Source organism: Porcisia hertigi, chromosome 23 (genome assembly GCF_017918235.1).
Source record: "Porcisia hertigi strain C119 chromosome 23, whole genome shotgun sequence".
NCBI classification, from domain to species: Eukaryota; Euglenozoa; class Kinetoplastea; order Trypanosomatida; family Trypanosomatidae; genus Porcisia; species Porcisia hertigi.
The window spans coordinates 677,196-693,396 of NC_090582.1; the positions used below are offsets into that span (position 1 = coordinate 677,196).

General features: G+C 55.2%; 7 protein-coding genes across 7 annotated transcripts; all 7 read left to right on the top strand.

Annotated features, from left to right (window-relative positions):
• Positions 1–993: 993 nt before the first annotated feature.
• Positions 994–2,466, top strand: JKF63_04937 (uncharacterized protein; the record flags this gene model as incomplete). Its single annotated transcript, XM_067900908.1, has 1 exon — positions 994–2,466. The coding sequence occupies one exon, from the start codon at positions 994–996 to the stop codon at positions 2,464–2,466; it is 1,473 nt and encodes a 490-aa protein (XP_067757108.1).
• Positions 2,467–4,520: 2,054 nt separating this feature from the next.
• On the top strand, positions 4,521–4,970 carry JKF63_04938 (uncharacterized protein; the record flags this gene model as incomplete). Its single annotated transcript, XM_067900909.1, has 1 exon — positions 4,521–4,970. One exon carries the CDS (start codon positions 4,521–4,523, stop codon positions 4,968–4,970), a length of 450 nt encoding a protein of 149 aa, XP_067757109.1.
• A 2,253-nt stretch (positions 4,971–7,223) lies between these two features.
• Positions 7,224–8,795, top strand: JKF63_04939 (uncharacterized protein; the record flags this gene model as incomplete). The annotated part of the gene is made up of 1 exon (XM_067900910.1): positions 7,224–8,795. One exon carries the CDS (start codon positions 7,224–7,226, stop codon positions 8,793–8,795), a length of 1,572 nt encoding a protein of 523 aa, XP_067757110.1.
• Positions 8,796–9,930: 1,135 nt separating this feature from the next.
• On the top strand, positions 9,931–10,593 carry JKF63_04940 (uncharacterized protein; the record flags this gene model as incomplete). Its single annotated transcript, XM_067900911.1, has 1 exon — positions 9,931–10,593. The coding sequence occupies one exon, from the start codon at positions 9,931–9,933 to the stop codon at positions 10,591–10,593; it is 663 nt and encodes a 220-aa protein (XP_067757111.1).
• A 750-nt stretch (positions 10,594–11,343) lies between these two features.
• JKF63_04941 (uncharacterized protein) lies at positions 11,344–12,078 on the top strand (the record flags this gene model as incomplete). The annotated part of the gene is made up of 1 exon (XM_067900912.1): positions 11,344–12,078. One exon carries the CDS (start codon positions 11,344–11,346, stop codon positions 12,076–12,078), a length of 735 nt encoding a protein of 244 aa, XP_067757112.1.
• Positions 12,079–12,693: 615 nt separating this feature from the next.
• Positions 12,694–13,611, top strand: JKF63_04942 (uncharacterized protein; the record flags this gene model as incomplete). The annotated part of the gene is made up of 1 exon (XM_067900913.1): positions 12,694–13,611. One exon carries the CDS (start codon positions 12,694–12,696, stop codon positions 13,609–13,611), a length of 918 nt encoding a protein of 305 aa, XP_067757113.1.
• Positions 13,612–14,639: 1,028 nt separating this feature from the next.
• On the top strand, positions 14,640–16,016 carry JKF63_04943 (uncharacterized protein; the record flags this gene model as incomplete). The annotated part of the gene is made up of 1 exon (XM_067900914.1): positions 14,640–16,016. One exon carries the CDS (start codon positions 14,640–14,642, stop codon positions 16,014–16,016), a length of 1,377 nt encoding a protein of 458 aa, XP_067757114.1.
• Positions 16,017–16,201: the final 185 nt, after the last annotated feature.

Sequence of the window (16,201 nt, forward strand, 5' to 3'; positions counted from 1 at the left end):
CCTCATTGTATCGTCTCTCTTTCGTCTTTACCGCCGCCCCACGGTTGTCTCGTGCGCATGATTTTCAAATGTCTGATGCAAAGCGGGGGTAATGCATCCAGGATCAATTCCCAGCAGTCGTATCGCAGTTTTTGTTGTTTTGAGCAGCTGCATTAGTCGGGTATGAAGAAGCCCTCCAGAGAATGCGCGCATGTGAGTTCTGGCGGTTCAAGACATGCTTGTGAGATCTGCACTACTCATTCCACACTGCGACCCCTCCCTCCCCCCCGGCCGTTCGCCATCGCCTGCGGCACACACGCTTCCAAGTTGTCGTCTTCAGACCAACAGCGCCGCAGAACATGTGGTATGTGTGTATACCACGTCATATCCAACTCAAATGTTTTTGTTGGGGGTTACGCCGCTTCACTGCTAACGTTTGTTGCCTTCACCGCAACTTTCTGTGCTCCCTGCCATGTTGATGAGTCTCTGCCTCCCTCTCTCTCCTTCCTCTGCATTACCGTCTAATCTTTCTCCGTCCGTTCTTCTGCGTCCCGGCACACGCCACCCGCTCTCTTGGCTCCATTTGTTTTTCCTCGCCCTCTGCGCACAATTTGCGTGTGCGCGAATGTGAGTGTGTGGAGTGAGCGCAACCTCCGTGCCACCGCATCACCCCGTCGTATCGTCCACAGCATCGACCGCTACCCCAGAAATCCAAGCATAGTTACGAGAAAAAGCGACACTTCTTTGCCCCACACTCAACGTCTCCTCTCCCATTTCCCCCAAGGCCACCGAGACGTTTTACGTACACAACGGACGCATCGAATCTCGGGCACGACTATTATTTTCCCTCCCTCCCCCCCCCGTTCTTACTCCTCCTGCTGGGGGCCCATTCCATCGTATAGGCCTCTCTTCCGGCCCCCCCTTTCCTCCCCTTCTTCCCCGAACCCCTCTGTTCCCTGTCACGCATCTGGTGTCGTGCTCTACAGCCCCGGCATTGTCATCCTCGTCACGGTCATGCCACGCAGCCATATAGGTCCCTCCTTCATGGAGGCGCGCCAGAAGCGCGAGGCCTTCATGGAAAAGTTCAACGCGGAGAGCGCACTAGGGGAGCGTTGGTGCCGCACAGTGGAGTGGGAAACGCGGGGCAACGCGCGAAACGAACAGCGGGAAGTGCTGCAGTACATGGACGTTATACAGGCGCAGCACAACGACGTTCTCGTTGCACGCCGCCGTCGCTTAGCAGAGCTGCTCTTGCGCGAGAACGAGCAGCACGCGGTTATGATGAAGGGTTTGCAGGAGACGGACACACAGCGTCGTGAGCGACTCATCCGCAAAGCGCAGGAGCTTCGCGCGAGGCGTGAGGAGGCGAAGCAGGCTGACATTGGCGCCCGCCATGATCGCCTCTTTCGCTCGAAAATCGATTGTTTGCGTCAGGCGGAGAGCCGACTCAAGGTGATGCAGGTGACAGATGAACGGTATGACCAGATGGACGCCGCAGCTGAGCGACGTCGCCAGGAGGCTGCCGAGGCTGAGATGTACGCCCAGCAGGCTGCAGAGGCGCAGCGGTTGGCGGTAGAGAGACTCCAACACGATCTCGAGCATCAGTACAACCGGAAGCAGTGCATGCTCGGCGACCTGGCCGCGCAGGTGGCGGGCAACCGCCTGCGAAAAGAGAAGGAGAAGGAGGAGGCGTGTCGTGAAAACGAAGAGTTTTACCGACTTCTACACGAGGAGCAGGCAGAAGAGGCTCGCAAGCGTCTGCAGCGGTTGGAGAAGAACCGCCAGATGGCACAGGAGATGATCGAACTGAACGAAGAGCTGCAGCGTGCTCGTAAGCAAGAGTACGAGCAGTTGAAGAAGGAGGACAGGGAGGCGCTGGATCTTATCATGGCTTCCCTCGCGGCGGAGCAGGAAGAGAAGCGGGCTGAGAAGAAGCGGCTCATGGAGGAGCAGCGGCAGCAGCTGTTGGAGCTCAAGCAAGCGGCAGAGAGCAAGGCAGACTCCACGAACTTGGACAAGCTTTGGGAGGAGGAGAACGAGAAGCAGTGGCGCAAGCGTGAGGCACAGTGGGAGGCGGACCAGGCCAAGCGCGACGCCTTACTGCGAAACATTCTCATCGCGCGCCGCCAGCAGATTCTGGACAAGCGTCAAAAAGACAAGGATGATGCTATGCTGCGAAAGTTGGAGGACGAGGAGTTCCTTGCATCCTTGTCGAAGGAGCGCGACATCGACGCTATAGAGCGAGAGCGGCGTAAGGCACTGCTGAAGGAGACGCAGAAGTATCTTGAAGGTCAAATTCAGGGGCGCTTGGCGGAGAAGGAGACCGAAAGGATTGCCAAGCGTGCTGAGCTGACGGATCAGCAGGCTCTAGAGAAGAAGTACGAAGACCTGATCGCACAGGAGATGGCCAACCTCGAGGCGGCTAAGCCGATGCGTTACCGTGATGTTCCGCTGCTCCCTAGAAAGTCGCGGAACCAACTGTTTTAGAGACACACACTGTTGTCGAGGCGGCGCAGCACACATCCAGTGTGATGCTGCAGTTTGCGTGTGGTCTATGTGCTGGATGGAAACGGGAGGGGCGGGCACTCGCTGAGGGCATGTCTATGTGCACAGGAAGGGGTTGTACAAAGCGAGAGCCGGAAAGCGTTTATCCCGCGTGCGAGGCAAGTCCTGGCGTCTGCTCTCAAGGCAAGGTTCCCTCATGGGTTTGGTCATTGCCACTCCTCCTCTGTCGCCTCTCCCCTGGGGGTCTCTCCGCTGTTTTTTTTTTGTTTCTCCTACCTCCTCCTTTTCTGTGCACGTGTGTTTGGCCGCGTCTCATCATCATCCTCAAAGCATCACCTCTCAGTCTTTGTTTGCGCACACCCTCCGACCCACCCTCCGCCTTCCTCTTTTTTTTTGTATGTGTCGTGTATGTGCTGATCCCTTCGTTTCTCTCTTTTTGTCGCTTCTGCTCTTCACAACGGGGATGGCAGAGGCTCAAGGTAGGGTAGCACACAAATGAAAGGTACGTGTCTCCGAAAAATGGACTGTCGTCGTTGCACCTGTGTCTGCGTGTCTGTGTGTGTATGTGTGTGTGTGTGTGTGTGTGACTGGATGGATAGATGAGTGGTAATGGTGGCTGTCAAGTGAAAGAGTCACGTCTTCGTGAAGCTGTGGAGCAGCCGTTCGAAGCCGTTTGGGGGCCATCCAAGGGTCTTTGTAAATGTGCTTACTTTTGCAGTTAACATTGCGCGCCGCTCGCCACTCGCCGCTTCGGCACTTCTCCTTTTTTGGTCGTGTATGTTTGTTTGCTGTCGTCGTCTGCCCCCCCCCCCCTCTCTTTCTCTCTCCCCCCCGTGAGCGTGCGCATGTGCCCATGCTGTGTGTTGATGTATACTTCGAGCTGCATAGCCGCCTTGTTGCAAACCGGAGTCGAAAGAGGGGGTGCGCGGCTCGGTATCCAGATGTCTTTTATTTTCATTTTTTTCTGTTGCTCTTTGTAGCTATATTTGTGCTCTGCTGGATCATGTCTGTGTGGGTGGCTCTGGGTTTGTGGGTGCTGCAGCCCCTGTTTCAACAGGGGAGGGGAGAGGGGGGGGCCGATGTCAATGTGCACATCGAGGCATGGTGTGATGGGTCATGCTTGACGCTGGCGGCCCTGTCATTGTTTATGTAGACTACTTCTATGGTTTCTTCATTCCCCCTTATTTATTTCCATTTTTGTTTTTATGCGCGCGCACACACACACACACACACACGCACAGGCAGACGTGCTCTTGCCTTTCTCCGCATATTTGTGCATTTTACGAGCTCCGTGGTTCATCGTGCTGAGAAATCACCCGAGCGTGGAGGGCGCAGGAGCTGGTCTTTCTCCGCGGTGTTCAAACTTGGTGATCCCCGTCCCTCTCTTTCACACGCGAAAGGTGTTGCTCACCAGAGGTGATGTTCAGCGAGACCCCACGTCCGTACGAAAATGAGCGCAAAAGGGAGATTTGTGGTCTTTTCCCTCATTGGAGGGGTCTTCATGAATGCGAGGAAGGGGTTGGGGGGGGGTGGTGGGGGCGATGGCGTGTGGGTTTCCCGTACTGTATGCCTTTCCTGAACTTCCCCCCCCCCTCCCAACACACACTCACTCACGCACGCAAAATATATATTCACCTCTTCATCTTGATTGCCCGGTATCCCTGCTGTACACTCCGTCTCTTTCCTTTTCCCCCCTTTTCTCTCTGTTCAATTCTCTTGATGTGTGTGTCGCTTTGTGCGTGTGTGTATGAACCGCTCACTTGCGTAAGCTCCGCTTTATGCGAAGGTGTGTGCGCCCTCCTCTGTATCCTCTTTTCCTCCTCTCTGGATACACACACACTGCGCACATATCTTCCTTTTCACTATAGTGGTGTCTGTGTGTGTGTGTGTTTTACCGAACGGACACACTACAAGAAGTCTCCGTTGTTCCTCAACGCTCTCATACTTGCAGTGGATCCTTATTAAATACTGTACACACGAGTAGACACCCGTGCGGCGTGCTGTGGTGTATCTAGACCTCAACATACCTCTGCATCATGGCTCGCTCGGTTGGACTAGAGATGCTGCGGAGGACTCTGCTGTTGGATTTGGTGTCTACTGCGCTGCTTGCCTGCTTCTTGTGTGGCGCGGTGTGTGACACAGCTGCGGGCTTCGAGGGGCCGCAGATGAGCCCAGTGAGGCAGTGCAGCGAGGACTTCGCCCTCGTGTGTACGGGCTCCACCTCGACTAGGAGCTTGTGGGCGTGTATGATGATGAACACGGACAACATCACCAACGAGATGTGTAAGGAGTACGTCCTTGGATTTCGTGCGTGTACCACGGATGCAGAGAAGCGGAGTAGCTGCGTCTATCCCGCAGCGGACCACGCTACGTCGGTGCGCCGCTGCCTACGCACGATACCGGAGGAGAAAATATCCCAGGCATGCCGGGATTCTCTTTTTTATCGTCCGATTGCTGAGCTGCTTGCCGCCAAGCGAATGTATTGAGCGAGTATGTGCGTGTGCAGGCGAGGGGGCGGGGCAACGACATTTGTTTTCGATAGATTTTGCTAAAGAGGAGGGGGAGGAGTAAGAGAGAGGCATCGCATCTCATTCTGCAAAGCGCTCTCTTCTCCATCCTTTTCCCTCAGTGCTTCCTCCGCGTCCAATGGAAAGAGGGTGTGCGTCAGAGGAAACGGTGAGGCGGTGAGTGCGTGGGGACGTCGAGTGTATCACGTCTTCTTCCTGTCATTCCTGCACGTGTGCCCCCCCCCCCTCCTCCCCCTCCGTGTTTCATCTCACTCTCTCTACCTCCGTAGGAAAAGGAACCGGCAGCTTTGGCAGCGGCGGATGCTTCTGCAAGTGGGAAGACGTATTGTGGGGTTTGTCTGACGCCAAAACTTCTTCCACGTATTTGTACCCCCTGGTCCTACTGGTGTACATCTGCACACACACACACGCACACACACACAGATGTACAGTTGGATACGATTCTGCTTTCTTGACTTTAACCAGCTGTGAACTTCTTTTTCTCACGGGAAGGAGTGCACAGTCGGTAAACAAGGGATGTGCCGGCCGAAAGGAATCGACTCTAGGCAGCAGCGATGGCCAGGCTCATGGGTGCTACCGACATGAAAGGAGTGGTTAATGTGACAACAAAGGAGAGTACACTAAGGGAGACAGCACAACGGCCCCACTTCCCTCTTTTACCGCTTCTTGTCCCTGCGCTACCCCGGTGACACTCCCCCTTCCTTCCTTTTCAAGAGCTTCCATCACTGTGTAACTCGTTTCTTCCTCTTTCCCTCCCAGACGACTATTCATTGCGAGTGACTTTCACTGGATTCCTTATATACTTATATTCGTGCTTATTATTGTTGTATATGTATGTGTATATGTACGTATTTATATTTCTTTCTCGCTTTGAACGCGTGTCCTCCCCACCCCGTTCGCCTCGCCGCCCCGATTTGATTTGTGCTCCTCCGCCCTCCCCGCTCCCTCTTTTTTTCCACACCCCCTTTTTTCTTCATAATTTGAGTTAGGCAAAAAAAAAAACGTATACGTCTCTCTTCCTCTTCGCATAGTTTTTATTGTCCATCGAATTGTTGTTTTTCCTTTTCTGTTTGATTTACTTCCAGGTACATTGACACGGAGATTATGTTGTTCTCTCCATACCACCACCACCACCACCACCACCCGCTCCCCTTGCCGTCGTCGTCGCTCCGTATTCTCGGGGATGCACACGTGATGGGCCAAGTGGTGCGTCGTCTTTTCATGCTCGCACGTTCATCAGCGTGCGCGCGCGCGCGTGTGTGTGTGTGTGTGTGTTCTCGTTTTTCGTCATTGCGGGTGTCTCCATGCTGTTATGTCGTTTCGAAAAGCAGCGCCCTCTTTTCATCCACATACTCTTCCCTTCTCTTCGCCATTCATGGAGGAGCCCTCCCTCGCTGTCCATTGCACAGCATTCTCCCACCTCCCCCTTCTTCCTTTTCTTTCCTTGACTCAAATCCACTCGTCTGCACATTTGTATATGGCTGACGACGGCATCCTGGAGATCTCGGCCGTTATCCTCTCCTTATATGAATCCTCATAGAGCAGGGCTCGCTTCCGCTGCATTGGCACCAACACCACCCCGGTCACCCGTCGTCATTTCCATGTTCGCGGTTGGCGCACACCTTGTGATCGTGCCAGAAAAATATGTACGTTTCCCGGGGAGGGGGGGGGGGGGGGGAGGGGAAGCGGACGTCAACGTGCCGCCACGCCCTGTGCTTTGATGCATCGGCGAAGGAAGAGACGAAGAGTTCTTCCGCGACTTCTACACGGGGTCATTCGATGACCCCCCAAATATGACACTATTCCGCTGGCTACTGCTGCTCTCCCCCCTTCCCCTCCCCCCCTTGACATGTGTGCTTCCATCTGCCTCGATTCCATTCTTGTGTCGATTTACCCCATCTCTTCGCTGCTTCACTTTTTCTACACCCTGTTGTGCACATTCTTCAACATTTGTTCTCGCCCCCGCTCGCGTAGATGAAGGACAGGTTCGCCCTGCAACGTATAGGTCTATATATATATATATACATAGCAATTATACAGATATACACGCTTCCACGGGCGATAGATATATCCTCCCTCACCTCCCCTCTCTATTGATCCACTAGCCTTTGCGAATACCGCGTCTTATCTTTTGCTCTCGTAAGCTGCGCTGAGCTCTCCACCATATCATTGGCCTCCTCTTTTCTTCCCGCACGTGAGTACTGAGCGGTGATGCTCGGGACGATTTCGATGCCCACCTTCACCACCAAGAAGGAGCTGTATGATTGGCTGGTGAAGCAGACCGAGGCGCTGGTGGAGGGGTTGAGCAAGCGCTTCACTCCGCAGGCGAACCTCGTCACCAGCCTTAGCAATGTAGCGGCCCTCTGTTTTTACGAGCTGAACCGGTTCTGCAATCCCGGCGCCGCGCTAGAGAAGCTCAAGGTCAACTGGTTCGGCTTTTATCTCCTCCAGGCGCCAGGGCTGCTCTCCCTGGGCCCCTTCCAAGGCCGTCCCGCTTGCACACAAATTCGAGTTGGAGAAGGTGTTTGCGGCACCGTTGCTGAGTCTGGCGAGTCGTTGGTGGTGCAGAACGTACATGAGTTCGCCAGTCACATTGCGTGCGACTCGACGTCGGAGTCGGAGGTTGTGGTGCCTGTACTGATTGAAAACGGCAGCGTCGTGGCCGTGATCGACGTGGATAGCACGGAGCTGAGTCATTTCTCAGAGGAGGACAAGGAAGGCCTGGAGCGCGTGGCAGCGGTGCTTGTGCAACATCTCGAGTTCCCCATGGCACGGGCACTCACAGTGAACCCGGCGCTTGGGGTACCTGGTTACTCCGCGCTGGCTGGTGGCGAGAGGGCGTTCCAGTCTCTCAGCGACGCCGAAGCAAGTCCGCCGCCTGCATCCGAGGCCACCAGTACGACAACAGGGTCCAATAGCTCGACCGTGACCCGCATCCCTTTCTTTAAGGTGGACGTGAGACACCCAGACGTCGCTGTGAAGGATGTGAAGGGTTGGGTGTTTACTCGCACAAAACTGGACCGTATTTTGACCCAAGACGAGGCCCAGCAGCTGCAGGATTCTCTTGGCATTTCTGCGCTGCCGGAGATCGCCTTCCAAGGCGAAACGCTCTCGCTGGGCCCAAAGGATGACTCGGGACACCCCTGGCTGCAGTTCAGCTTCGAGGCGCTGATGCGCAGCGCGGCGCAGTATTACCAAACGGAGGAGTTCAAGACGACTGTTTCCCAGCAGCTCCGCATTCCAGTGTCAGAGAGTTGGGGGTCGTTTGATTTCCAGAAATACGACCCGAAGGTGGACTGGGCGTGGCGCAACAACTTCTACGGCCTCGTCCCCGGGCAGGTGAGCCTCGTGGCGCGTCCGAACGACGATGCAGACGCGCCTGGAATCAACTGGGACATCTTGAAGGACACGAGCCTTCCAATTTTGTTCTACGGCAACTTCGACATGATGGAGGACGACCTGCACGATCACGGCATGGTGACGGGAAGCGTCAAGTATCGCGTCATGGACTCCGCTTTCTTTGTTCTCTTCCGTCACTTTGTGCGCGTCGACAACCACGAAATTTGGATGCGGGAGGTGCGGGTCTTCCACGAGTTTGGAAAGACTCGCTCGCCATCGGGGGTGCCACACATTGTTTTGCTCGAGCAGCTGCGCCGCCTGAGTATCGCGGATCCTGTGGACGGTGTCGACTGGAAGTCCATGTCCCCCGACGCCATTTCCGCTAAGGCTGAGGTCTTTTCATCCTCTGACTGGATGCTGGAGAGAGCGAAGGCGGTGGCCTGATGACGGAGGCTGTTGGTGGGCTGTTCTCTATGGCGCTCTGCGCCGGGGGTGAGGGGGTGGGGTGCAGCGGTTGCACTCACACACACGCGAATTTTAGTGCGGGTCAGATGGTGCGTCTGCAATCCCGGCTTCATCATCCCCCTCGTTTTTTTTTTTGTTGGCTTGATCGGAGGCTCTGGTTCTCTCTTCCAGGGCACTTTCTATTGACGGCCTGCGACCCATATGCGTGTACGCGTCACACCCCTCTTCGTCCCCCCCCCCCCCTGTCTATTCTCAGCGATGCCGACATCGCGGCTTGAGGTGTGTTGTCTTATCTCTTATCGCTTCCGAGATGTGTAACCTTGAGCAGTGTCGGTCAAGTGCACCTACTCGCTGTGTGTTTCTGCGGATACCTTTACTTGGTCTTCACACACACACCCACAGGCGTTCTCTCTCTCTCTGTGTGTGTTCTGTCGCCTTTCCTTCATTGCGTGCTCGGATGTGTGGTCTTTTCTTCACCTTGGTGCGCACCTAACTTACACACGCATGCGTGCGTGCGCACGGTGAAAGACATATGGAGGGGGAGGGAGAGATGTAATCTGTTGCCTGACCGAGGGCGCGTACCCGCTGCTTGCACTGGCAATTGCAGATTTCCTTGGGAAAGGGGGGCTCTTTGACTCGTGCAGCCTCTCTTCATCTCTGCCAACGGAGCCTTCTACCGGTCGCCCCGTGTGTGCATGTTTAGGTCTTGGGTTGGCCGGAGGCAACGCCGCATTTCGAGTACTACAATTCTCTCTGAGGCATCCGCAGAGTAGCCTCCGCCTCTTGCTCTGCAGTGGCAGTTCGTCTTTCCCATGTCGCTGCCATGCTTGATCGACCTACTTCCTTCTATATGTTTGTGCCTTTATGTGTGTGGCTTCATCTCCTCTCCCCTCCCCCACACACACACACACACTCGCCCCACAACAGACCTACAAGTTGACACAAAGTTCAAGGCTGTATGTGCCTTGTGGCTTCACAGACCCCCTCTCTCTCTCTGTCCCTTCACGTCGATACGCATTACACGAGAATAAACGCTTTCTGCTCCGATTCGCACACACACACACACACACACACACACACACACACACACACACACACACGCAGGCAGGCAGCCATGGATGTACTGAAAAAGACGGCTGCTTTCCGGGTTCAAAAACAGGTCCAAGGGAGACCCATCGAAGAGGTGAAGCAGCTCTCTCTCAGCGATGTGCCGGTGCTCCCGGAGCTGTGGTCGCCTTACACCCATCTCACCCACCTCCTGCTAGTCTGCATGAAACCCAAGCTGGTGAGTCTGGACATGATTGGCCTCAGCCAGCTCCAGGTGCTTCGACATTTGGATGTTAGCGACAACGCCCTCACTGTCGCTTCACCCCCGCCGGCCGTGCCGTCCCTCGCTCGTCTTCTCATGCCCAACAATAAGCTCTGCTCTTTGGATGAGGTGGGTCGACTGGCGCAGAGCTTCCCGAACCTCGAGATACTGGACTTGGTGGACAATGATGTTGATACCCCTGCTCACTTTGGTTCTATCTTTGAGGCATTTCCGAAGCTGGTCGCCCTCAACTCGCGTACGCGCGACGGGACGGAGATTATCGTGGAGGAGTCTGACGAGTCGAACAGCGATGAGGAGTACGGGGATAGCAATGATGGGGAGAGCTCCGATGAGGAAGGACAGACTACATCCTCCGGGTCCAGCAGCTGTGGCACCGAGGAGGGGTCGGAGAGCGACGCGGAGCCGTTGGCGAAGAGGACGCGCACTGATAATCATAACGGTTGCTGAAGGTGGTTTGCAGGATTTTAACGAACCACGTTGCCTCGGCGCGTGACAGGGGGGGTGCCTGTAGGCCATTTTAGCAGCCTCTTGAGGAGCCTACAAGTGTATTTGATCGTGTGCGTGGGGGGGAGGAGGGAAGGAGGGAGGAGGATCCACTACTGCGATGAGAAGCGATGGAATAGCCCTAGGGCGCGCGTGTGCCCCACCGTAGACATTCCCAGCGCATTATTTGTAACGCTGTGCGGAAGCACCACATCGAACGTATTGAAACCGTAACTGTGATGCTTTGTCGACATCATCCTCGATTCGACTGGTATGGAGGGGAGGGGGGGTCGTATGATGACGCATGCCGTTATTTGCCTCTCTGACGTGATCGTTCTCTCTCTCTCTTTACCAGACCTCTATCTTGGCTGCTTCTCTCTCCTTTCCCTCCCTCTCTTTGTCTCGAACGTAATCTTGTGTCCGTCATTTCACTTACACAGGCTGATGCGCACTAGGATTCCTATGGGCCCATCCCCCCCCTATTGGACGGGTGCTGTTGAGATTATTGCTTTCTCTGCCAAGGCTCACTGGTGCTCTCCTTCCATTCACAATTTGCGGTTCTTTCCTCTTTTCAAATTATTTTTTTTGACACGGTTGCCGTCTTCGTCTCTCGTTGTTTCACCATCTCTGGCCACAGCCAGCAGACAACAATAACAACAGTGGAAGTGAAAAACGTTCCGCATTCGTATCAGTTCCCTTCTCCTGCGCCGTGCCATGTCTCTCTACGATACCGCCAGCGAGCCCACTGCCGAGGTCCTGGCGCTCAACTACAAGGCAGTATGCGACACGGTGGCGCGGGAGAGCGGCGGCCGCCGAGTTACGCTGGTTGCGGTGAGCAAGACCAAGTCACCTGTTTGCCTTTTGAACTTATACAACCTGGGCCAGCGTGTGTTCGGAGAAAATTATGTCCAGGAGCTGAGTGAGAAGGCAAAGCAGTTGCCTGAGGACATTGTGTGGCACTTTATCGGTCACCTGCAGAGCAACAAGGTGAAGGAGTTGCTGGAGGATGTGCCCAACTTGCGCGTGATTCAGACAATCGACTCCGAGAGGTTGGCAACCAAAGTAAATGAGGGGTGCAAGAGGTATCGCAACGGCCGGCCACTGGAGGTGTATGTTCAAGTAAACACCAGCGGCGAGGAGTCAAAGAGCGGAACAGGGCCTGGCGAAGAAGTGGTGGCCCTCGCCAAGTACATCGTTGATGCGTGTCCGCTGTTGCAGCTGAAGGGACTCATGACGATTGGCATGCCTGATTACACGAGCCGGCCAGAGAACTTTGAGTGCCTCATGAAGTGCCGAGAGGACGTGGCGCGGGCAGTGCAGTTATCTCCGGAAGACTTGGAGCTATCTATGGGTATGAGCGGTGATTATGTAAATGCCATTCACATGGGCTCCACGACTGTGCGCGTCGGGTCCTCAATTTTTGGTCCACGCTACTACCCACCGAAGTAGGGGAGGAAGAGGCGGTGGCTGTGTGATGGCGGCGCCGTTCTCTTTGACTCGTATCGAGACGTAGAGGCAAAAATAAAAGCGATGAATTTCCTCTGCACACAGTCAAAAGTGACGACGACGCTGCTGCTCTCTCGCTCTTTGTGCGAGATCATCCACGGAAGGAGTGGGAGTGTAGGGCGGGGGGAGTGTGGTCTTTGGGCCATAAGGGGCGTGCTTACTCATCAACGAGGAGCGTGGGAACATCTCCAGGCATCATTGGTACGCGTATGTGCGTGCCGTGCTGCGTTGTCTGCGAGATTCTCTAGAATAAGTGTTTCCGAGTGGATTGTTTAGCATTGAAGAAAAAAAGAGAAGCAGGAATGATAGCCAATGGGTCGTCTGCAGACGGAGCTCCCCCCTCCCCCCCCCCACCCCAAAAAAAAAAAAAGGCCGTCCACACAACAGACGAAGCATATTGACCGCGCATCCGAGTCGTGTTGTTCTCGACATTGCAGTGACGGTGCATTCCTGGAGGCTTTTTGTTTGGCTGTTCGACACGCTGTGACTTTGTAACGCTTTCACTTCCACGCATCTGCTCACACACCTCTACAAGCATCCAAGGCTTCTTTAACAACGATGGGGAGCGCTACTTCGAAAGACCGCTATGAGCGCGCTGCCACCACCGGCATTCTGACGCTTGATAAAGGGAGCGTGGCGTCTTGGTCAAGCCTCGCTAAAGGTCTCAAAGGGTTGCCTTCTTTGCGCACCATGACAATCACGCACAACACGCTCCGCGACCCAGTTCCAGCGGCCTTCACGACTCTCTCTCTCTGGGGCACTTTAGTCAGCTTGGATCTCTCCCACAACCGTCTCGGGTGCGCGTGTGCGCTGGGAAGTGATGTTCCATTGTCAAAGAGGCACGTGGAGGAGGCACTGACACGTATCACAGGGGCTCCCAGGACCAACGCTTCAGGTGACACCACACGGCTACCTCTTGAGTCACTCAATATCTCTGCAAATGATCTACACATGCTCCCCCCGTTCCTCGCGGTGCGCTTTCCGCGCTTGCGCCGCCTCGTCTGCACCGACAACAAGAGGGCCCTGGAGGTTCCGCTGTCATTGGCCCGGTGTATCGGCACGAGTAGTAGCCTCGAGGTGGTCTCACTGGAGCGTAACCAACTGAAGGCATTTATTATAGCAGATGACACCTCAGACCAGCCGTTCCCGGCGCTTCGAGAGCTCCTCCTGGATCAGAACCATCTCAACGGCACCGTGGACTTGGGGTTTGTAGCAGGGAAGGAGGCTCCGGTGATGCCGTCACTGAGACGCATTAGCTTGAATGCACAAACGGGTAAGGAGCCGCTCCGCTGCATCAGCCCCGCTATTTTTATTCACTGCCCGGGTCTCAACTCCCTGTCCTTCCAGGGCAACTCCAGGGAGGAGGAGCTCCATGATTTACTCGTACAGTCGGACTCCTATTGCAGTTGGCAGGAGCAACAAAGGGCTGTGGTCAACAAGAAGTTGCATGCGGGTGGTCAAGCTGAACTCATCTAGCATTTTTCACACGCACCGCATACTCTCCCTTCTTCCCTGCCCACACACATATATATATATACGAACACACACACACACACACACACACGCGCATCGAATGAGGAGGGAGGTGCGCGAATGGCCTGTTGTCCACACTCTCTTGGTCTCTTTATCGGTTCTCTGCAGTTACTTTCTTCCACGTTCTTCTTTAATTGCGATGTCTCCCCGATGTCGCGTCTGGGGTGTTGGAGGGATGGACGTGTACACCCGCCAAAACGCGGGCGCCAGCACTAATGAGGGCGGCGTGGGGCTTTTACCATTTGCACTACATGTGTGCTGATGAGGGCATGTCTCGTCCTCTGTGACTGAAGTCAGACGGAATGTTTTTCATGCAACGCGAGAGGGAAGAGAGGGTATCGAGGGCATCGATGAGGGATGGGGGTGAGGGCTGCACTCACCCCGGCTCTGCTCACATCTGCATGGAGAGAGGAGGCAGTAGCGACCATAGTCGAGGGCTGGCCGCGAGCACGCTTTCTTTGTCGCAACCCCCCTTTTTTTTTGAATGTCTATTAGAGCAGTCATTTGCTGATTTCAGCGGCTCAGAGAGCGATCGGAAGGGAAGGAGTGAGGGGGACGGGGGGGGGCGGGGGTTGCGCATGCGTTTTCCCGTTCCCCGTGTATGTGTGGCCCATTTCTGCAGTGTTTCTCGTGCGCTGTCCTCCATGAAGCCGTGGATGCATACTCTCCTCCGAAGTTACACTCCTCGGGCTATCGCCCCTTTACCGTCTTCCCTCTTTTCTTCAGGGCTACACCTCATCTTTACCAAGGGATGAAAGGAGGTGTCATTGCCATCGGGTCTGTGATTGGTTTCTGCAGGCGATACACATACACACACACACACACACACACACACACACACAACTGCAGTCGGCTAATCGCTGCTACAAACTGGCAGGTGGCACATACATGCGGGCTTTCTACGTACCTTCGTCTCTGCATGGACCACTCACCTTTGTGGCGACGCTCGCTCAAACACGCAAACAGTCTCCATGTCAGCGTCCTCGGTGGCTGGATGCAAGCGTGTCTGTATATTCTTAGACTGTCGCGTCTTGGGAGACGGGAAAGGGTATGAGGATCTGCGGCAAACCGTGTACTCACAGTGTAGTCAACTCAGAGCTCTCTCTCACCACCACTCACTTGGTGATGCTCCCGCGTCTTCTGTGACTGTTCATTTTGTGAGGCACACTCGTGTGGAGTCCGGCGCGACGTCGTTTCACGTCACTGCCAGCGACCAACCGACGAACTCCGCCGCTCTTGACGTTGAAAATTGCCTACGCGCTCTTGCAGTCGCCCAACCGGATCACAGCGTCGACGCGTGTGGTATGACCACATTTGGCAATCGAATGAGTCCAGTGATGCCGCACGTCCAGCGAGCACTAGACAAATTCCAGCAGGACTCTCAGCTCATCCTCTTCTGCTCCTCTTACGTTAGTCACAGCGAGGCTACGCAGAGTTTGTCGGGGCTTTGCCTTGACGCCTCGCCACACCAGTGGCTGCGCTGTATCCTGGTGGACTGGGAGGCTGCGTGTGTGACTGTTGGCGAGATGTCCAGCAGTGTGCGTGTATATCGCTGCTCTCGTAGTACGCGCCAATTGCAGGCGGCATTGCAGGACGGTCTTGGCTCGTTTTTGTTGCCCAGCGTATATTCTTCACGTCACCTTCAATTGCAAGTGGGCTTACAGGTGGTACCAGTAGCTGCGTCGATCTGGCATTACGGAGCCTTCCTGAATAAATGCCGCACAATCAGCAGCGTACCGGGGGTGAGTCGAGTGTTGCCTGATTTGCCCGTTACGAGGGACATGAAGCGCCGGCATTTTGCAGACACAGCTCACTGTCATCCTCTTATCAGTGTGGGACCGGCGGTGGAGAGGAGTTGTCGGGACGAGCGGCCCACGCTGCACCTACGGGCGGTGCTTGAAGCTGACAAGATAGACGAATCGTTCTTGTTCGGAGACACATGGGTTCTGACACTGGACCTATCGACTTCCTTCACCTCGACTTTGAGCTCCTCTTCGCCATCAAAGTCGTGCGCCGCGTCGGCGGCCTCCCTTTGGCATGCTTTCTTCGATGTCTTCCGCGGCGATGCGCTCGTTTTCGCTGCTGAAGACACAGGTATCGAAGTCTGCAATACCGCAATGCTGCGCCATCACCACTTCGTTGCATACTTCATGCCGGATAAAACAATGCGGGTGCGCGAGATCGTGCCTCCAGAGCTGCGTTTTGTGCCGCTCCCTGCGCCCCCTACACGCGAAGGGTTGCGGGAGCAAGGGGTGTATCCACCAGAAATGCAGCGCCTTCGCCAGCAGCTGGTGTCTCACTGCGCTTCCGCCTCTTTCTCACTCGATGCGCTTCTCTCCAATGAATGAATTAGGGCAGGTATAGGCCTGCCCTATGCTGGTGTCGGAGGGTTCTTCCCTCTTTGGTGACAGCCCTCGCCCCGCCCCGCCCCCCTTCAGGATTCCCGTGTCACTTCATCTTGCTCTAACTTGTGGTGAGAGGGCTCACAGCGCTAAAATCACCCACCGCTCACCACCGCTGCTAATGACTTATC